General features: G+C 45.5%; 1 protein-coding gene across 3 annotated transcripts in view; it reads right to left on the bottom strand.

Annotated features, from left to right (window-relative positions):
• DOCK1 (dedicator of cytokinesis 1) overlaps positions 1–21013 on the bottom strand; it is a 265225-nt gene extending 244212 nt beyond the window's left edge. For all 3 annotated transcript variants that reach the window (XM_083866350.1, XM_083866352.1, XM_083866351.1), the window contains exon 1: positions 20647–21013. In XM_083866350.1, coding sequence (XP_083722476.1) covers positions 20647–20692 — 46 coding nt within the window. In that variant the 5' untranslated portion in view covers positions 20693–21013. The remainder of the gene's footprint in view (positions 1–20646) is intronic.
• Positions 21014–23201: the final 2188 nt, after the last annotated feature.

Genomic DNA, 23201 nt, shown 5'->3' with positions numbered 1-23201 from the left:
ATTTCATAATTGGACAATCTGTGCTTAAAAGACCTTGTAGAGAGATAGAGCCATTTTTCACTTTGTTAGGTAGAACTCACAACCTGTGAGACTGCACTATAGATGGGAATTAATAAACATCTGAGTCCAAACACGAATTGCATCTCTTGAGCATTTAATCCCAGCTCTAATAAAAAAGAAGATAACAAACTCACAAAAAAAAATTTAAAAAATCTTTAAAAATTCAGCCAAGTTCTTAAATTCATCAATATTTCCCTTTGTAACAAAAAAAACCACCCAACACAATTTCTCTTGCTAAAGCTGTCCCTCACTCTGTTTCTAATGCTTTGCTTCTTCATGGCAATACACTCAATTTTTGTTGTATTTGCCAGCTTTCCACAGCACTTTGTGTCAATTTCAGGCAGTTCTACAAAGAACTGCTCTGTCTTCCCCTGTCAGCTCAACACACAGAAAACTTTCAAAGCGTCTTTAGAAAACTCAAATTGCCAGGCTAACATTAAAGGATGATTTCTCAGCCACTTCAGTCATTTACTGCAAGCACAGGATGTTGAAAAAATATGATTTCAGAATTTCTGAGTGCCAGAGGCAACTGCAGCAATGCACTGTACAATAAACTACAATAAATCCAACAGTAACTCAAAGATCACTCCTCCCTGCCACTCCCAAAAGAAAATCTGGGCACTTCTGGAGCACTGAGATTGGCAATGGCCACAAATTCATCTGATAAAGAATGCTCCAAACCAGGCTTGGTTAGGAAAAAAGCCATCATGATTTGAAAAACAAAACAGTACAACCCCAAAAGCCAATTTTTTTTTAAGTTTTATATGGAGTAAATACTCTGTAAGAGAAAAAAAATCTTCCAATACCAAGGAGGATTGAAGGCAGAGACTGAAATATTTCACAAGATTGAAATTAAAGAACTTTAGTCAAGGTGGACCCAGAGAAGTTGATTCCTCAATTTACAACTGCAGCTACTCCCTCCAAGGAGGATCAATAACACCTGAAAATCAGAATTTCTCACTATTTGTTGTAACTCTTCAGGAAACAAAATCATTTTTAGAACATCATAATTACCTCCCAAATTCCTACCACCCCTCAGATTAGCACCACTGCTTTTCCTTCTGCCCAAGGACTCAGGGATGTTTTATTGGAACAGAAAGACCTGGAGAAGTGACATGAGGCTCTCACAGGAAATTTGCAGACCAGGAGCTCACAGAGCATCCACAACACACTCCACACTCATTACAGGTAACAAAGCACTTCCAAAAAAACCCTCAAATCCAAAACCTCTGGCAGAGTTACAAATCCAGCAAACACCTGCCTTGCCTGGCCAGCTCCCTCCTCCCCCAGCAGTCCTGAGCAGCAGATCTCTTGCACCACACAGGACATCAACACCACAAACTCCATCTGGAAGAACAGGGAACTGCACAAAAACCACTGCTCTGACCCCAAATCTGAGAATGGGTTTAGCCCTGAGTTCACACACTGGGAACATCCCAGTGGGCACGAGGGGAGGTCTGATCTCAGCATGAGGATGGGGCACAGAGCACTTCTGCCTCCAGTTCCAGCCTCTAATTTTTCAAATTTTATTATTAATAACAATAAATATTATCATTGTCATTTTTATAATTATTAATATAATTATTACGTTAATAATATATCTAGACTATTATATATTATTATAATTTTATAATATTATTGATTATATATTGTAATATTATTATCAATAGTAGTATTAATAATTATATGTTATTATATAATTCCTGTTTGTTCTCTCCAGAACTCTGGGAATTCCAGCTCACAACCAGATCACCAATAAATAAATCCATAATCCATTGGATCATCTCAATAATCCACCCAGGATTATTGGCTGGGTCCTTGTCTCTACAAAACTCCTCTGGCTTGACAGACTTTAGAGTTAGGAGGTAAATAAATGAATAAATCTGAGTTCACAAGTGGAAAAAAAACCTATGGAAAAGCAGTTTGGAAAACAATATATAAGGTGGAAGATCATTAATGGAATAAAAATACACAACAGGGTAAAAAGAATAAAGGTCAGGTGCACTGCAGAGACCAATATCACCAGGATTTAAATGAAGGCTTTAGAAAGTAAGTTTCTATTGACATCAAAACAAGGCAAGCTATTGGTGTATTAATGTCTTCCTTAATTTTGTCATTATTAAGGCCAGATAAACCCTCCCTCCCAGGTATCTGGGATATCTGAAAGCCATAAATGCTGCCCTGCAGGAGAAGGAGGTTCTGAGAACCACATTAACAAAAATGAGCATTTCAAACTGCTCTGAGCAGAGGGATGATGGCAGTGGTGAACACAAAGCACATGGGACAGGCTGCTTGCAAACAATCCCCAGAAATATCCTCATTTCAGCTCTGTGCATAGCAGGGAACACAAAGTTCCACAGCTCTAGCTCCTCCAAACTCGTGTGGCTGGAGCGCAACACAAAAAATCCCCAACAATCACCGGGGTGTTTACTCAGATCCCTTCAAAGCTCACAGCTCAATCAAGGGATGTTCACACATCCAAAAATGAATCCAAGGACAGTCTCCCACCTCCAGGACCCTGACAAGCAACTCCACTGACTCACAGCAGACACCCCAGCCAGGAAAAATCTGCATTATAACAGATTAAAAACCAGTCCTGTACTCAATTCACACTTCAGCTGAGCATTTCTCCGACATTTCAGTGCAATAACACTCCGGATCAAAGGCAGCCAGGAATAAAAGGCACTAAAATTTATGCCCAAGAGTGCTAAAAACTGGTGTCTGTCACAACAAGGAAGGTCAGGCACCAGGAGCTGCAGTGTAACGACCAATTCTTGTGACAGGAGATGACAAACAGCCATCAAATGGTAATTACTGCCCACGACAGCTCCCACTGACCTCAACTGACTGAGGAGCCAGGGAGGGGTGATTTATCTTTAAAAATATATATAAATGTGAAAAATATGTCTGCAAGAGAAAATAAATCACATTTCTGGCTTCCAGCAGCATTGACGGATCGTGAAGCAAGCAACCAAAATAACTATAAAGTGCATTCCACCCCTGTGATGACAAAGCAAGGCTTGAACTACACCACGAACTCCCCTGCAAGCATATAACTCCTGCTCACAGGAGTTCTTATTTTTTGTACAGTGACATCAAAAGATGTTGTGACAGAAAATGTTTGATTGGAGCAAATGCCAAGGCTTTAATTAAAGGAAAAGGACAAAATTTGGAGGAGTAAAGCATGAAACTGCTATGTTTGCATTTTGTCTCATCAACTGTATCCTGAGCTATCGTGTAAAATATTTAAAAGCCCAAGGTATAACTTTTGATTAAGTTTGTTGTTTTTGTTTTGAACTGAAGTGTGTTTTCCTTAATTTAATAAAATCCAACAGCCACACGAGAGTCCCAAAGCGCTAAAAGCAAAGGATTAAGTGTGGGCACAGAAAGAGGCATTTTTTACACTCTAAAAGTTGATACAGTAAGGAACAATGAGCAGGGCATTGTAGGAATTGCACCAAACTCCCACTTACTGCTCAAGAACATAAAATAAACTCCTCAGTGAGCTGCACACCTTAATCTGCACACGTCAGAAAAAGGAGGAGGTCAACACTAGAAGAACTTGAGGTGGGAAAAAAGGAAAAAACATACAAAGGTAACATCAACTTATACTGAAAAAGCTTTGTTCTAACTGTAGGAAAGGTGAGGTCTCTTAAGATACCATAAAGATGTTACAGAGTAATATTCTCTGGTATTACTTTGCTTTCAAGGCTGTATTAATCATTCCAAACTCAATGAAACAAACCAAACTACAGTTAACACATTACCAGCTTCATTCTACACTGGCTTTTAAAAAAAAAAATCCCTAAATCATAACTGGCTTTTTCAATAAAAGCAGACAAATTGCAGAGGTGAAAGCAAAGCCTTTTGTAAATCCTCTGGTATTAAAAGACATCTGAAGCTTTTCCTATTTTCTCTAAAATGAAATTGCTTGATTTGAGTATTCAGGCAGATTCCTTAGTCCTCTGCTACTCACCCAGTGGAGTTTTTCATTTCTACACCAGAGGCTAATGGAGAAGCTAAAGGGAGAAAGCAGTGTTTGAGTCAGGAGCTGCACCTGAGAACTGTTAAAAGACAATTATTTCATGTGTGCATTAACCAACATGAATTGGTTCCTCTTGCCCTCACCTTGGGTTTTGTCTCCCCAAGCTTGATTCAGAGCTCCTTCTCAGTATTTTAATTATTCTGTTATCCAAACATTCCTGAAAAATTGATTTCCTCAAGAGAGAAAAATCCTGGAGAAATTCTCAGACCTGAACAGTTACCACGAAGCTAAAGGAGAAAATCCAGCTTGAGGTTCCTCCTGTCCAGTGATGCTCTAATCTTATTGATTAAATCCACCAACGTGACTTTTATCACAGGATTAGCCTAAATCCCACAAGTTCAAGTAGATAGAAAGGATTTATCATCACTTTCCCTTACAAAGGTGAGATAGTCCCTTTCACTCCTCCTCTCTGTGAGCAGCCAAATTCCTGGAACACATAATGGTTCACCTGGAAACTCCTCCATGACCACACAGGGTATCTGTTGAGGGTGAGAGAACCCTAAAGCAGGCTCAGAAATCCCTACAACGCCAGCCTGCCTCCCCTCTCCCAAAGTGAGGGCACAAAGAGGGAAGGGCCACTAAGCTTCTTTAAGCACAGACACCTCAGGTTTCCCAGCAGATGGCAAGGGCAGCAACATGTTCTGCATCACATCTGGTGTCTCATCACTCACTGCCCAATGTGAATTAATTACATTGAGGAGACCTGAGAAATCCAGAACAATGCCAAACTCAAGGCATGGTGCCTTCCCAAAGTGCAGCCACCCAGCTGAGCTCAAGTAGGACAAAATAAGATGCTCACTTGTCCTTTCTGCACTAATTAAAAAATACAGAAAGAAATAAACCCTGGAGAAAAGGAGGTTCAGGGGCGACCTTCTGGCTCTGCACAAATCCCTGACAGGAGGGGACAGCCAGGTTGGGGTCAGGCTCTGCTCCCAGAACACAGACAAGACAAGAGGATCTACCCTTGGTTCATGCACACATGAAATAATTGTCTTTAACAGTTCTCAGGTGCAGCTCCTGACTCAAACACTGTTTTCTCCCTTTTGCTTCTCCATTAGCCTCTGGTGTAGAAATGAAAAACTCCACTGGGTGAGTAGCAGAGGACTAAGGAATCTGCCTGAATACTCAAATCAAGCAATTTCATTTTAGGGAAAATAGGAAAACCTTCAGATGACTTTTAATACCAGAGGATTTACAAAAGGCTTTGCTTTCACCTCTGCAATTTGTCTGCTTTTATTGAAAAAGCCCAGTTATGACTTAGGACTTCTTTTTTAAAAGCCAGTGTAAAATAAAGCTGGAAACGTGTTAACTGTAGTTTGGTTTGTTTCATTGAGTTTGGAATGATTAATACAGCCTTGAAAGCAAAGTAATACCAGAGAATATTACTCTGTAACATCTTTATGGTATCTTAAGAGATCCAACCTTTCATACAAGCTGCCCAGGGAAGTTTGAGTCCCCATCCCTGCAGGTGTCCAAGGAAGGGCTGGAGCGGGCACTCAGTGCTCTGGGCTGGGGACAAGCTGGGGATCAGACACAGCTTGGACTTTAAGATCTTGGTGCTCTATTCCAACCTGAATAAATCTGGGATTCTGTGAAATGGAAGAGTTCTGGACGAAGCCAAGATTTCCAAGAAACAAGTTCAGTTTCTTGCTTTCCTTCCTCCCCCCTTTCAAGCCAGACACTTCATTTTTAGGGAGCTAATGAAGTGAGATGCTCAGTCACCTTTTTAATAGCTCTCCCCCCTCCTTCTGGCTAATCTGTATTCAGAGGACTTCACCACCAAGTACTGAAGGTATAAAGCCAAAACTAGTGCTAAATATATATATATATATACATTGTTATTGACTCTAACAGCATTATTAATGTGCCATAATGCACAGCTAACAAGAAGCACAATCAAGAACATCCAAATTGATTTTTAATATTAAGAAGTCCATTAAATGAAACACCCTGGATGCAAAGAGTAATCACATCACCCCGAGCTCTCAACGCTGGCTCTTGCAGAAAAAGCAAGATGCTGATTTAGACTAACACAAAACATTATCCAGAGGCAGATGTTTTGGCATCTGTCTTGTGGTAACTCAGAATCACAAAGTCAGTCAGTTTTGATGTTCCCTCAGACCTCTTACATTCTCCTGGGGGCCACTAAGGAGCTGTAACTTGGCTCTTGCTCTGCCACCATCCTCCAGGAAGGCAAGGACAGCATTTGAGCATTAGCTGTGCTCACCCAGGAAAGGATCTGTGCCTCAAGAAAGTGCCTCAGTGCTTGGGATTAAGCAAAACTCAAACCCACGTGGTTATTAGAGAATTAGCAAAAGCTTCAACTCTGCTATGTAGACACAGCCCCCAGGGGTCTGGGCAGGAGAAGGACAAGAGTTAAAGGCTGGAGGGGAGGAGAAACTTGTGCAGCTTATGGTCAGTGCTGGCAGAGCATCAAATGTGCCTGGGCTGGTGGTGAGTCAGGCCAGATGCTCCAGCTGAGCTTCCCCAGGAGATGAGAAGTGACCAGAACTGGCAGAGCTGCAGCTCCACACCCACTCCTGCCTGCTGGGCCTCCATCCCTGCACTGCACCCACCCCAATCTCAGCCAGTGCTGCCCCAGGGCCAGCCTGCTCAGCACCTCACGGACAGCAGCAACTCCAACAGCAAGCAGTCCCAAATCCAGACACACAACCCCAAAAACTCCATCAACAGCAAGGACAGCCCCAGGAGAACTCCCAAATTCTGCCACAGAATCCCAAACCCGGGGTTGGATGGGACCTCTGGAGATCATCCAGTCCATCCCCCCACCAAGGCAGGGCCACCCAGAGCAGGGGACACAGGAACCCCTCCAGGTGGGTTTGGAATGTGTCCCTCAGAGAAGGGCACTCCAGGCCCTCCCTGGCAGCTGCTCCAGTGCTCTGCCATCCTCATGGAAAGGACTTCCTCATTTGAGGTGAAACATCTCATGTTTTAGTTTGTGTCCACAAACACACACGGGTGCAACATCCAAATGTCACCAGCTCACTCTTAAATCCAGAGAGTGAAAGGGACTTTAGAAACCCTGAAGTCCTTCCCAACACAGAGCTCCAGGCTAAACCCACACAAATGATGCCAAAGCTCCCCCAGTTTGGTGCTCCAGGAGGCCACAGAGCTCCCTGAGAACATCCCTGAGGCATCAGCCCCTAATTCTTCAGGCCTCTCCCTTGCCATGGCAGGAAATTCCTGTTGCACTGAGCAGAATTGTGCTAAGAGAGTGCCTCCCACTAAGCATTACTACAGCAGTGAGCTTAATGACACTATCATTTTTATATATTTTAGCTGTATTTTAATAGGCATTTCAATGATTATAAAAATGAAGTCCAACACACTGAAAGTCCTCTTGCACTGCTGTGCAAACAGAAAAAAAAAAGACACAATTCATTGCAACACCAAGCTGATGATGCAGAGCAAAAAGCCTAAAGCAAGGAGGAAATGAGGTGATGGGAAGATGCTTTCATTTCCTACTGTTCTTCCTCCTCAGTATTTCTACAAGGGCAAACAAAATCAAAATTCCTCTGTTCCTTTCTCAGGAAAGCCTCTGGAATGAGAGAAAAAAAGATGAAGGAGTTTGAGGCTTTTTACACATCAAACCTTACCCAATTTCTTTTACTTTGCCATCACCTCATCAGGCTGTCTCCAACAGCAAGAGTACAGACCCCAAGACAAATAAACCCTGAAGAACTTGTTCTTCTTTCCCCAAAAGAGAGGAATGAGCTGCTGAGAGCCCCAGTTTGACCCACCAACACTTTCCCCCTCTCTCCCACAACAGCCAGGCTATGGCAGCGATGGGAAACCAGCCACACTTCTCCTGAATTTGTCCCTCACACCAGAATGAGGGGGGAAAACGTCACCATGGGAGCGACTCAAACAGCTCTGAATGCATTAAAAGATAAGAGCAGCATTTTGAAAAAAAAAAAAAAAAAAAAAAAAACCAAAAAAAAAAACAGGGAAAAATTGTTTTTCTCCAAACCAGGGGCAATCACATGCTCCGGGCAGCTTCCAGCGGACTTGGCTCGGCCACTGGCCCTAACAAAGGGTCACTGTCCAGCTCCCTCTCTGCACCAGCCCCTTCCACCAGCACTGGGGCAGCTCTCAGAGAGATTTCATATTCCTATAATTCCATTTTTCCCACCTCAGGGCACTCCTGTGCACCCACACCGATTTTTGCATTCATTCTGGAAGAAATAAGTAACTGATACGACCCCACTATTCATCAAAGACTCAGCATCATGTTTTACTCCACAAATTCTGGAAAGGGGGGAAAACCAGAGTAGAGGAACACTCTAAATCTCTGCTTCCAGACACTGAGCTCCACAATTTTGGCACAATGAGAACTCACCTGTATTTTCACAACCATTCACTTTCCCATGAGTTGATTTAATAATTCTAGAGCCTTTTCTAGCCTAATCACAGAATATTCTGAGTTGGAAGGGATCTATGAGAATCAAGTCCAACTATTTATTATTATTATTAAAATTTATCAATGATTTTTAACATTTATATTGTCAAATAGATTAATATATTAAAGTTGGTGTAGCCCAGTAATCAATCCCAGATGTAGACAGGAATTCCCAGGTGAGAACTTGGCTCCCCACCCCTCAGCCTACTGAAACACATCAAAAATAACCCTTGTACCTACTTCCCTCACTGCCCTGAGCCTCAAAATTGCCCTTGATAATTCAGAATAGCTCACAGCCACAGCTCCTTCCTTCCCAAGCATAATCATCCAAGCAAAATGTATTTTAAAACCACCCTGATGGTCACATATTAATGCTAGGATGGTGATTAAGGTGCCACTAACCCAGCAGTAAGTCACTAATAAAATAATATTAATCCTCTGCTGTAAGAAAGGGAGTATTCTGATTATTCTTTCCCCCTTTTTGGCAGGTTATTTTCCCAGCATCACTCGGAGAATTCCCTGAAAAGGGGTGAGGCATTAGCACCCAGCACATGCCCGCTGGCAGCCGGGGCAGAGCCAGCTCTGGCCAAGGAGCAGATCTGTGCTGTTCCTAGCACTGCTCTGCTGCAAACAACAGCTTAAGGGTGATTTCCCTGCCATGATTCCCAAAATCTGCTTCCATGTCTCTGTTTGGAAAGCTCCAACAGGCAGCAGAAGTTTGGGCTAGACTGGACAGTGGTAACTTGCACCTTAAAATGCTTGATTCCCTTACTGAAAAAATACTGCATCCATCTAAAATTGGTGCTTATTTCTGAACTATTCAACTCACCTCCACTTGCAGCACCTCTGCCTCGAAACAGAACTATTAAAAAACCAAATTAACGACAGCCAGCACTCAATTCATATCCAGCAAACCAGCCTGGTTTGGATATACCAATCACAGGTTTGCCCTGGCTACATTTGGTGAAAGCATCCTTTGAGACACCAGGAGCACTCAGCGACCTATGTTGGAAGAGGTGGGGACACTATTTGTGCCATTTTCCTGGAGGAATCTAACTCAGTCCCTCTTGCTAAGCAGCCTTCAGTGCTCTGGAGAAAAACAATTTAAATTTTCAAAACATTTCTTGCTCCGTGAATGGCCCACGAGCAAGAGGAAGCTGCTGATGCAAAGGTAACAACACAAACTCTGTCATGTGCAGATGCACCAAGAGGGGAAACAATTGCAGAACTCAAGATTTCATTAATGATCACCAATATTTTACTTTTCATTAAGTTAACCCAGGCATTTCACAAACTGTCACTACCTATCTCCTGAAAACCCAAGCTGGCACACATTTATTTTAGTTCCCCTCCACAAAATTATCTTCTATTTTCCAAACTTTTTATTTAAGTGTTATGGAAGCATCCAGACAGCACTTTACATATATAATATATTAACTCCTGGTCTTAGAAGTTTATATCTTGATTTAAGCATGCTGTGTTATAGATGGTATCACACCCAGACTGTAAAAGCCTGCAGTTACGCCAGTATTTTAAATATTCAGGCCCTAAAAGTATTAAAACTCCTGGTTTTCAGCCAAGAACACGTTCACCTTTGTGTGCTCTAACTGTGGAAACTGCAGCTGTTGCAGGAAACCCAAACTGTACTTTCTGTGTTTAAGGCAAAAATCTGAACCAGTTCCATCACTCATCACAGCCCAGTAAATAAACAGAGGCCTCTGCAGCACAACTGATTGATAAAAATCTCTTAATAAATCACTTCAGGAATACATTCAACTAGAAAATCAAACCCAAGCTGAACCCACACAAAACTTCCGACAATGTCAGCTGCATCATAACTGAGTCATTCTCTCAAGGCTTTACTAAAATGTGCTTATCTGGCTATATCCAGTCTTTATTTTTTGGGAATAAGAATTCCCACCCCACAGAGCACAAAGCAAGACACTTCAGTCACTCCTTGAAGACTCAACTGATTCTTAAAGAAGGTTCGGGATATTTTTTTCCCAAAATCACTTTGCTAATCTTAAAGGTCCTTTCCAACCTTAATGATGCCAAGATGATCCAGCCCAACAGCCAACCCAGCAGCAGCACCACGGTCACTACCAAACCATGTCCTCAAATGCCACATCCATGTTTTGGACACTTCCAGGGATGGGGACTGCACCACCTAAAGAGACCCCACTCTCAGTTTGTGGCTGCACTGGTTTAACCAACCCTTTGCCATAATCTTGCATAAGCACCACCTCCATCAACATCCCAAAACTGGAATTCAGCAGGAGAGGGACCAGACAGAATCCCAAGTCCAGTTCCCATAATCAACCCTTTAGAGACAGATCAAGACCTTCTAAAAAACTGCCTCACCCACGAGCACGTCCTGAGCTCTTCAGGACAGCAATGCTCAGCATTCAAGCAATCCCATCTAACTGCAGATGCCCCTATTACCCAGATAAACATCTAATGTGCTTTTTTAATCCTTTTAGAGTCTTAGTTCCAGTCAAACGCTCAAGTTAACACAACCAACAAATACAAACAAACAAAGTGTAGAGTAATAAATCCCAAAAGAATATCTGGCTCTGTATCAAGAAGTTTGAGGTTGGCATTTTGTCCCGTTTGACTCACACACTATGGAAACTTCTGGCCAAGAAATATCTCTGCACCACAAAAAAAAAAAAAAAAAAAAAAAAAAAAAAAAAAAAAAAAAAGTTCCCATCTCCAGCCACTTCACTGCAAGGACAACTGGTCTCTCACCAAAAAAGCTCAATGACTGAAATCTCTGGAAAAGGGACCTTTATCCACCGCTTTGTCACATGTCACCAAATTAATTTTAAAAAGGAATCAATGTTCATGAGGTAGTCCCAGCGCTCCAGGAATTCTGAGCTGGTCCTGTGCACACTCCTGCCCTGGCCTGGACAAAAAGTTTGGCTCCTTTATGCCCAAATGTCAGTGGGCAGAACCAAAAAAGTGCAGAACAGCCCAGTGGAGGTGACAGAGAGGTGGGACACAGACTGCCAGCAGCTGCAGAGGCGTTGCTGACAGGCTGGCAGGGAAGGACAGAGCTGGATCCTGCCACAGCAAACACAAACCTTCTACAGATCAACTCTGATATGAAACAGAAGCCAAAACACCTCCAATTTTTTTAAAAAAAATTAAAAATGGCACAAACCACTTTTTTTTTTTTTACAACCAGTTTGAGTCATACCATTTACACTGGAAACTTCAGAGATCAGTCCACAGAAGGGAACAAAACCACCAAAAAACAAAAAGCAAACCCACAAGATACGCCAAGCTCAGACAGAAGGAAATAAAACAGGCTCTCAAGTCTTCTCCACCTAAGATCCTTGGTCAAGGAAAATGATGGATTAATGGAAACACCAACACCTACCAGTCACGGCAAGAAAAACGTAACAAGATTGAGGCAGTTTAATAATGGCAAAAAGGGTGAGCAGGAAGGAAGGAATTCCTGCAGGGATGACAAGGTGATGCCTGCATAAAATTGGTGGGAATTTGTGTGTAAGGGCAAAAGAAGAGCTGTAAGAGCAAAAAAAGAGGCTGGATACCAGGTAACATCAGCACCACCTCAGGTTAGACAGAGCATACTAAAGGCTTGAGTGTGAGCTTTATTTTCTATATTAAAGCCACAAATGAGCCATAGATTGATGCAAAGGAACAGTAATTCTCCCACAGCACTCCAAAGCAGCAGGAAAAAGTCAAAGTCAACCAAACAAGAGCTTCTGGACACATCCTCTTTTAGCTCTTCCCATTACTTAAAAAACAGTAATTAAAGTCAAAGATTTCTTGGCATGCTGTTGTTAGTTTTCACTCATAGGGCTGCCACTTTGAGAGATTAACCTCATATTTATCAACAGAAACATTCCCACAGGCTCTTATCTCAAACTTTCCTGGCCCAAGTGCCACATTTCACCAGATCTCTGCACAGCCATGGAACTGCAGTGCAAGCCCTCCTTCAGAGGACAGCATTTACAGGGCATTGCAAGGCACTGCCTGGATAATCCCCAGCCGTGGCAGGGGCAGGGATTGCTCGCTGGAGTCATATGCACAGCAGATTTTTCTGAAAGCAAAGCGTCCTTTTCAATCGTTCACCATCTGCCTCAAGACTCAGAAACTCCAATTCTCATCAGCAGCTTCCATCTGGCTCAGCACTGAGAGATTTCCTGTCTCGGGGTCTACTACAGGAGCATTTTTTTCTATTACCAGTTGCTTCCACTTCATTTCTGATACAGACACTGCACACGCTGCATGAAGCAACTCCTCAATAAAAGCACCCAACTCCACGCCCTGAACATTCCCTGCTGCCAACATTTTTTTCCTGCAGACCAGCTGGCACTGTTAGGAGGATGCTCAAGGCTAAAGCAGCAGCTGGGAGGCAGGGAAGCTGCTGGAGACAGGTAAGAGTGGAGCTTTCCATAATCCTGTACTCCCAGAGGCACCGGGAGTTTTGCCATGTTCTCCCTTAATTCTGTTTTTTTCCTTTTTATTCCATGTATGAAAATGGGAAAAACCCTCCTAGCACAGCACAGCTGAAGATCTTAGGTTTGGGTATGGTGTGGCCTCATCCGTTCCTTGTCCTCCCAGGACACTCAGGCCCCATTCCCTCTGCAGACGCTATTTTATTCCATCCCAGCCCAGTGACGCCGGCACTTCCGTGCTTTGTTTGGATAAGCAGGAGAAGGAAGGCAGAGCAAACACAAACACCTAAGGCTGCACTTCCAGGAGGCATCTGCGTGCCTGAAGAGGCTCTCAGGTATTTCAGAGGCTCTGGGCTCTCTCCAAGTGCCCACCCTGCACTGCTAAATTTTCCAAATGCTACAGGAAGCTCTGCCAGAACCAGCCAGGAACTCTCCAGGTCAAGCCAGGAGGTTCCTCCTCAAGGAAGGTAATTCCTGATGCCCTCCCCACCTGGGACTCCTCAGGGATAACAAGATTTTCCCAAAAGCACCACACCTGCTCAGCCAGGCAGCTACTCCAGCAGGTTTTCCACCTCAATATTCAATAATTTGTGCAGCACATCCATAAAAGTGGCACAGCTACTACAAGAGCAGGGATGTGCCTCAAAAACCCGAGTGCCTACAAGCACAAACATTGATTATGTACAATTTCGCTGCCATTCCCGTTCACAAATTACACAGCAAATCCTGTTCCACTCACTTGTTGGTATTTTCTACTGGGGAACACAAAGACATTTTTGCTACTCCAACACCCTCAGGCAAAATCAGCCACCAAAACCGCCTGCAAACACATTCTAGAAAGGGTTGTGCTGAAATAATACAAACAGCACTCAAAATCAGGCAGCAGTGCTAAAAAACATCATATAAAAACCCCCAAATTCATGTGTGGCAGCCAATGGTTGCTTCAGTTCTTCATCCATCTGTTTGTTTTGTTACGTATATGGGACATGATTACACATAATAGTTCTCAATGCAATTATTTCAGTTTAGTTACAAAGCTATATGGAGCAGAGAAATATTTCCAGAGATATTTCATATTTCTGCTGATGAAACTGAAATGCAGCAACTGCTGCTTCTTGTGTTACAAATCTTTACATCAGAAATCAGATTTAATGCACAAATTACATAAACACGGGCAGATAATCTATAAATATATAAATGTTTGCACAACTACAGTCTGGAAAGGGAGAGAAAGTTTCAGAATTACAGGAATTATCTCTTATTGAATATTTTTTTTTTGTTCAGACAGGGCATGATTTCAATTTTCCCTCCCCCCCCCCCACAAGCTAAAGGAGGAAAGTAATCCAATAACTCATCAAGGAATTCATTAAAGCCTTATTCAGAAAATTACTATTGTCAGAACAGCCTTGGGGGCCACCACAGGCTAGAAAACAGAATTAAAAATGCTTTTAAATTTAATAAAAAAAAAAAAATCTGACTTGTCAGTGATCCACCACCCTGCCAAAGAAGACCCATAAGGAGGAGCAGCTCCACTGAGTATTTTGAGGAAGTTTTGGACTTACAGGAAGTCAAAGAGAGGAAAAACTGACACCTTTGAAGAAATAAATACTTGAAAACTGGATGTGAGGCAGTTCCTTGCTGGAGCTTCCACTCCTCAGCAGCAGTCAGCAAAGCTATTTATCTACAGCTGGACACATCCACAGGTGTTTAACAAGAGGTGTTGGATTTCAGCCCTGCAGGACCACACTGAAGGATTAGACAAAGCAAAGGATCCTCCCTGTGCTCCACAGCCAGAAACACCAATATTTAAAGGAAAAATGATCCCAACCCTTACTCCTGTAGCTGCAAGCTGACAGAGGGGTTTTCTGGAGAAGGTTTGACTTTAAGTTGCCTCCAGTTTTTTTCCCCTTCCCTGAAAGCTTTGCTTTTGCAGAAAGGAAAACGCCTTTGTAACACAGAGAAATCTGTGCCAAGCGTGGCAAACAGCCCAAAATTCACATTGTCTGACTGCACCTAAGTCAGGCATTTCCAATAGAAGAGATAAAGGGATAATTACAAAACCCACCAAGGTGCTACTTGAAATCAAGAGAATCCCAGAATGGTTTGGGTTGAAGGGACCTTCAAGCTCATCCATTTCCACCCTCTGCCATGGGCTGGGACACCTTCCACTATCCCAGGGTGCTCCAACCCCATCCAACCTGGTCTTGGACACTTCCAGGGATGGAAATACCAACTCAAACACCTTCAAACAGTCCCCTGACTGCTGTCACTGCCATTCCTGCAGACCACGTAAAGTGTAAAATTTCACTTTTCTACCTCCTCTTTTATTTTCTAAGATAAAGTCTAAAATCACTAGCTGCAAATTCCCTAAACTGACTGAAAATTGCCTTTGCAAAGTTAAATAAAAGCTCTGTATTGTGGCCATAGGCAGCTGGCTACCTGCTGAAGTCAGTTTGTGCTCCATGAGAGGAAAAAAAGCAATAATTCCTGGAAAATCCCATCAGGTGTCATTTCTCAGAACAATCCCAGCCTGTAATGTTGCTGCTGGCCTGGATGAAAACAAACAGGAGCCCACAGTCCCTTCCACTTATCTGGTATCGTTATCCCTCTCCAATCTGCTGTTTGCAACAAGTGTTTATTGACAGAGAACAATAGTGGCTGCTGAGTAAACGGGGAGGAACTGAGCACATGCCTGCAGTCAAACTCAGGTCACTGCTGTAGAAAGAGGTGTGGGACACCTGCCAGCCCCTTCCCTCTGCCTCAGGAGATGCCAGAGATGGGGGGCAGCACAGAAATGCATCCCCTCAGCAAGCAGAATTAAAGGCTATTGTAAAATAGAGCCATGGGATGGTTTGGGGTGGAAGGGATGATAAAGATCATCCAGTGCCACCCCTGCCATGGCAGGGACACCTCCCACTGTCCCAGGCTGCTCCAAGCCCCAGTGTCCAACCTGGCCTTGGGCACTGTCAGGGATCCAGGGGCAGCCACAGCTCCTCTGGGAATTCCATCCCAGCTCCTCCCCACCCTCGCAGGGAACAATTCACTTCAAATATCCCATGTAAACCTATTCTCTGTCTTTTTAAAGCCATCTCACCTTCTCCTGTCTCTCCAGCCCTTGTACAGAGTCTCTCTCCATCCTTCTTGTCAGTTCCTTCAGGCACTGTAGGTCCACACTGAGGTCACTCCAAACCAGGCTGAACAATCCCAATTCTCTCAGCCTTTCCTCACAGCATTTGGATATACCAAACCAACCAACCAAACAAACTCCTAATCTGGGTGTCCATGGGATATGTTTGCTCTAGGAAACCAAACTTGTATGTGCTCACCCCAATAAACTGATCAATGCAGCAGCAAATCTTCCATGGACATTTTACACTTCCACTTTTACTCCACGGCTTTGGGATGTGCCACAGCACAGCCCTGCTGTAACTAACAGCAGTCACCTGTCCTGTCCTGCCAGGCAGCTCTAAACCTCACAGTACAGCAGCACTAAAATCACTAAGATGCGTTTCTAAGATCCATCCTTTTCAATTTCCTTAAAATGTTTCCTTTCCTGCTCTAAGGCAGAAATATGCACAAGATCATCACCTTAGACAAGGGTCTCCACATGCCACCACAGCTCCCCAGAGCCTGGACCGCAACTCCAGGCCTCTACAAAAGCCTTAAATCTATCCCAAAGCACCACAGCCCTCCCTGAAGCAGAAGAAGAGAAGCAGCAGTGCTTGGCTGTAGGATTTCCTGTGCTTTCACCAGCTTTCCTCTTGAAAAATTCTTATCCCCCCATTCAAAGAGACATTAAAAGAGCAGAACTCAGCTGCAAAATATTTAAATCATGATCCCTGTATCACCTCTTAGTCCACCAACTCCTTAAAGCCATCTCCTAATAATAAAATATATATTTCTATGTACCTGGTTTGAAAGTACTTCCATAAACCCCTTTGGAAAGCTATCCCAGTCTCAAAGAGGCACTAAAACACCTTGACCACGAACTGTGGCCAATGTCCCCATCTAAAATTAGGCTCATTATTATTTGCCAAGTTGTGACACTCAACAAAAACTCACCAGGAACAAACAAAAATACTGAAACTCACTGAATTTGGAAATTACCTGCAGAGCCATCAAGGCCAAGTCCAATCCCCACCTTGTCAGCCAGCCCAGAGCACTGAGTGCCACATCCAGTCCTTCCTTGGACATCTTCAGGGATGGAAACTCAAGCTCTGTAACTGGGAAGTTCAAGTTGTCCTCTTACATCTGACTATCCAAGGGCACGTGGCACTAATTTTCATCATTTATTCAATTTTAAAAAGCAAAGGGATTAAACTACCACAGTAGTGGCCTAATTACTCCATATGAACACAAACCTTTGGACACAGAGGCATTTTAACTACAGTATTTTTTAACCACAGTAGCACCAGCTCTACCTCTCACTGCAGTTCTCAGCAGAAAGGAAAAGGGGCAAAGAGCAGAATTGAGGATTTGGAAGCTACCACAGCCTTTGTGCACTATCTCAGAGGTGTTGGTCAGGCTCCCAGACCTCCCAAAGCAGCTCTTTACATCTCTTTTCCCCAGCAGAAGGAAAACCACCAAAATTACAAATTTCACATGACGCTAAGAGCAGGGAATGGGAGACTGAGCACCCACACTCCACAGCCACTGTGTGACACCAAGGGGACATCAACAGCTCTCAGGACTCTCTGGAAGGCTCTGATGCCCCCGTGGAGGAAGCCACACACCCACGTGGTGCCCTCCACACAACCACACTCCTCCCCACCAGCTCAGGGCAAGGGATGAAAGGCAGGATTGAGATGAAGGACAAGGATCCACAGCACTGGGAGCAGGGAAAAGCTTCTCCAGTGAAGCTGATCCTTTTCCCTGGTTCACGTGGCTCCCCATATGTTAATCTAATATCCGTGTTATCCCATTAGATCCACACCCATTCCTCCTGCAGCCTCTCCGAACTCTCTCAGGAAGCGGAGCTGAGTCACTCTCTCAACTGCCTGCTGAGATAATTCCTCTGCACACAGGCTCGGGGCAGCAAATTCACTTTACTCGAGCGCAGAGCATCCAGCAGGTATCCCCAAATCCCACTGTGCCATGGGGGAATGCTCCTTAACACACCTGTGTCCTACCAGCTGGCACTACAGCCTTCTCGGCATAATTTGCTCCAGCTGCATCACAGCCAGCAAATCTTCAGGCCTTGAGATGTTAAGAAAACTCTGTTGTGCACAGGGATACACCAGAGGAGGGGGAAAATGGATATAAATGTATTATATAAATGTGTGTATTTTATATATACACATCTCTATATATAGACATATGTACATTTCTGAGCTCCCACCGCTGTGACATAAACATAACCACAACAACCCACCTTCCTGAGATTTCTGCTTTGGGGAAGCCTGCACACAGAATCCCAAAATATTTGGGGTTGGAAGGCACCTCTGGAGATTATCCAGTCCATCCCAGCTGTACCTGGAGCAGGTGACACAGGAACACATCCAGGTGGGTTGGGATGTCTCCAGAGGGGGAGAATCCACACCCTCCCTGGGCAGCTGTTCCAGGGCTCTGATACACTTCATGGAAAGAATTTCTCCCTCACCTGGAGGTGGAACTTCTCCGGGCTCAGTTCATGACCACTGCTCCTCATCCTGTCATTGAGCCTCTGGAATGAGCCTGGCACCATCCTTTTGGAGATATCTGCATGGCTTGATGAGACACCCAAAGCTTCCTACATCATTATATTTCACTAAGTGCCATTAGCATTCCTATTAAGGACTTTCTCCCTGTCAGACAATACTGAGTCAACATCAGCCTGGGCAGGGCAACAGGAAGAAAAATAGTCTCAAGTCTGAGTTTTCAGGTTAACAGTGCTGTCTCCAATTCCGTTTGGACTACACAACCTCCAGTGTTCACAAGCAGCAAAAAATAAAACATCAGAAGACTCACAATACCCTTTCTTAACACCATAAAGGTCCATAAAACACACAGAACCAAACTGAATATTCATCTTCTTTAGGAGGACACCGAAAAGAAGCTATCCCTCCCAAAGCAGCCTGTAACAGAATGGCACAGGCCAGTGAATCCAATGGTCAATCAGCTCTGAATCTGATTTATCTCTCTGCGACACTTCATCCATTTTCAACCCTCACATCCCTGTCATTCAGCAGAGAAATCCCCCAGTTTGGTGAGGATCTCAGCCTCCTTGCAGGAAAAAGAAAACAAACTATCAGAGAAACACACACCTAATAAAGAACCATTACAAACTTCTCTGCAGAGCAGTGGACACAAGAAATACCAATTAAGCACATTGTCGTGTGCTTTTTCAAACTCGGAAGTGTTTCTTTTATTCTTAAATTATATTTAAATCCAGTTTTCTTACTGCACAGGCAGTCCCCCACACTGGAGATGCAAGTACACTTAAACTAAGTTATAAAACAACCAGTCTATTTCACGCAGGTTGTTTTCTCCCATGTCATTTTCAAATCAAATTCAAGACATTCCTGGAAAGCCGGGCCCAGCACAGCAGCAGACACCGGGTTCCTGCAAAAGAGGAACTTGCTTTCCAGTGTCACTGGGCTGTAACATCAGCTCACACTACGTGACAATTCAGTCACTCCAAAATACCCATCCCAGACCATCAGGGAGGTAATTTGGCAACTGAACGAGCGAGTGCCATCAGTGAGTGGCATTGCTGCTTCCCTGTGTTCGTCCTGCATCTTCATAGCTGGAATTACCCACAGGTCTCACACGGTGTACCTCGGATTTTAAACAACTTTTAAAAGTCAAGCTAAGGTTTTCTAGGCACATGCACACAGAGTTTAGAATTAATTCTATCATTTGCTTAGGTTTTACTCGACCTCAGAAACTCCCTCCTTCCTGCTCGCTTTGTTCAGGAGGTTTAGCCGTGGGTTTCTATGAAAAGTTCTTCTTCACAATCAATCCAGCCCAAGAACTGTGGTGGGCATTGAACTTCATGTTTCCAATTTGAATAGTCGGATTTATTATTTCCTTCCCCCAGACAAACGCTCATTCATGCCAATAAAGCCTCCTGCGCCGCAGCCCCGCAATAAACCCTTGTGCTGCAAACGCAGCATCTCTGAACTCCTGCCGGGCCCTCTCGGCACATCCCTGCCCAAACCTCGCCGGGGCTCGGTCCCTCAGTCCCAGCGGGGATGTTTGAGCCTCCAGCTGGGAACAATCCCCCTCTGTTCCAGGGGCACGGGAGGAGCGGAGTAGGAAATGGATCCCCGCGCAGGGAAAGGCTCATCTGTATGAGCATCACACTCCCCGCAGAGCCAGAGCCCGGCTCCTCACACCTCCCGCGGGGGCACAGCACACGGACACGGGCTGGGCTCCCAAGGGAGCCGCCCCGGGAGCGCATCCCGCTCCGCCAGCGCCGGGAGAAAGAGCCGAGGAGAAAACAACTCGGAGCTCCTTCACTCCGCGCAGCGCTCCGGGAGCGACAGGGAGAAAGGCAACTTCTCCCAGCGGGGCACGGCGCTCCCAGACAACTCCTCAGCTCCCCGGGAGGCAGGAGGAGCCGGGCGGGGGAGGCGGGGAGCGGAGGGGGCTCGGGGCAGCCGGGGAACACGGCGCTCCATCCCGAGCGGCCGAGGAGCGGAGCGGGGACGGGCAGGCCGCGGCCGGGGGAGCCCCGTGCGCAACAGGCGGGAGCGGGGCGGGCGCGTCCTCACCTACGCCGTACTTCTCCTCCCTTTTGGTGGGCACCCAGCGGGTCATGGCGCCGGGAGCCGCCGGGATGCCGGACCCCGCTCCCTACGCCGCCATTTTCCGACCGCGGGACGGGAAAAGTTTCTCCCGGCCGCGGAGTCATGTGGTGCGGGCGGAGCCAGCCCGGCCCGCCGCCCCTCAGCTCCCCTCCGCCCGGCCGGGCCCGCCGCTGCTACTGCCCGCGGGAAGGGCTCCACACAAAGGCTGCGGCCTCCTTCTCCCGGCCTTATTCCCTGGGCACCCCCGCCTGTCCCCCTGTGTGCCCCAGGTGCACCCGGCCGTGTCCCCGGTGTCTCCCATTGTGCCCCAGGTGCACCCGGCCGTGTCCCCGGTGTCTCCCCTGTGTGCCCCAGGTGCACCCGGCCGTGTCCCCGGTGTCTCCCATTGTGCCCCAGGTGCACCCGGCCGTGTCCCCGGTGTCTCTCCGCCTCTCCCCGGTTGTGTCCCAGGTAGACCCGGCTGTGCTCCGCCGGGAAGTTTCTGGCTGCCTCCTCCCCGGAGATGCGGCTTAAAAACAAACAGTTTTTTTGCGAATGTTTAATAGTTGGAGCGAGATTCCTGTATGGAGGTTGCCGTGCGGAGCTGGACAGGCAGAAGCGGGGCTGTAACAATATTACAGGTTAAACAAGGCCGAGTGTTGTTGCCGGATGGGAAACCCCCGGTACCGACCCGGGCTGGGATGAGCTGGTGGAGCCGCCCTGGGAGAAGGGCTCGGGGCCTGGCGGTCAGAGCTGGACGTGCCCCGGCCGTGTGGGGAAATAACCTCGAGTCCTGGACTGATCCCACATCACCATGGGCAGTACGAGAGGGGAATTCGGTCCTCCTGCCCCGCTCAGGGGAGGCCCCACCTGCCGAGCTGCCTCCAGCCCTGGGATCCAACATGGGAAGGACGTGGAGCTGCCGGAGCCAGTCCTGAACAGGCCATGGAGACTCCCCAAGGGCTGGAGCCCCTCTGGGACAGGATGGGAGAGCTGGGGGTGCTCACCTGGAGAGGAGAAGCTCCAGGGAGAGCTCAGAGCCCCTGCCAGGGCCTAAAGGGGCTCCAGGAGAGCTGGAGAGGGACTGGGGACAAGGGATGGAGGGACAGGACACAGGGAATGGCTTCCCACTGCCAGAGGGCAGGGCTGGATGGGATATTGGGCAGGAATTGTTCCCTGTGAGGGTGGGCAGGCCCTGGCACAGGGTGCCCAGAGCAGCTGTGGCTGCCCCTGGATCCCTGGCAGTGCCCAAGGCCAGGCTGGACAGGACTTGGAGTATAAAGATCATAAACCTGATTTCTAGACCGAAATCCAAAATCTTGTCCGAATCTAGCATCTCCTGGCTAATTAAGTGTTGAATAAATGGTTACAGAACAAGCAAGGGAAATTAACTTCCTGTTCCCAATCCTTATAGTCTTGGAGGCTTCCAGGATGGTGATTTAAAAAAAAAAAAAATTAAAGTCTTTAGGAAACAGAAGATAAAGTGGGTAAAAGTCAAGAAACAGCAGACGGATAACACTTGAAAGGAATAAAGAGAAGTGAAATGACTGACTGGTTGTCATTTGGTAGGATTAGCCCTCTGCCAAAGGGGAAGCCCTGTAGCACAAATTTAAGGATTAAAATACATCCAGGATTGAATCCTTTTTCTCCTTATTTTCTTGCATTGTGTGGATGGCAAAAGACCAATTTCTGCAACAGCATTTTTGCTGCCAGGTTTTCAGATCAAGTACTCAGACCCCTGAATGAGTCTGCTCCTCTTTCCATGTACCTTCCCTTTTCCTACCCTTGGGATTGGTTTCCCAGGACATCACCAACATGTTCAAACTGATGTAGATTTTATTGTAGCTGTCCTGCAGAATCCCAAGGGACTGTGATGGAGCCAGCTCCTGCACCTTTGTTCATTCTGCCCAGGAGTGAGGACATCAAAAGGTTTTCAAAGTCGTGGTTTGTCCTCGTTATCCTGCACTAATGGATCAATGATTTAGAGCCTTCCCAAAGACAACTTACAAGGGAGCTCTTTGATTTAACACCTTTATTTTCATAAGGGAAATCAAAGTGAATTGACTGAAATACTGCATGTGCTCACTCTGTGCCTGTAGTCACCTTTGGTTTTCCACACCAGGGAAAGTGAAAAGCAATAATATTTATTTCCAGCTATGGATGTTACACAGCTGGTGTGTTATTTTTAAATATATGCAGCAGAACTGCCAGAGCTGCTCAGGCCTCAGGTGCTTTAGGGGTTTTGGAGGCTGTGACTGGAACAATCTGTAAATCTGGAAGCTGATTGACTTTTCATTTACATCAGTGATAACCAGGAATCACTTTGGTGGAACCGTGGTGGTTTTGCAGGTCTAGGGTGTGAGCAGGGGACACAAAGCAGGACACTGATGTTAATTTAAACCTGTAATTACTTAATAAATGAGTTATTGCTGCAGTCTGTCCTTTCTGGGCCTCAAGGTTCAAAGCTGAAATGTGTTTCTTTCTGTTTTGAGGGAGGCCAAGGGAGCACTCGTGTTTCCCTTCATGAAGAGAAATGTGCT

This window comes from Zosterops lateralis (assembly GCF_965231275.1).
Source record: "Zosterops lateralis genome assembly, chromosome: 8".
NCBI classification, from domain to species: Eukaryota; Metazoa; Chordata; class Aves; order Passeriformes; family Zosteropidae; genus Zosterops; species Zosterops lateralis.
The sequence above is the reverse complement of the archived record's forward strand: the minus strand, read 5'-3'. Positions and strand labels throughout refer to the sequence as shown.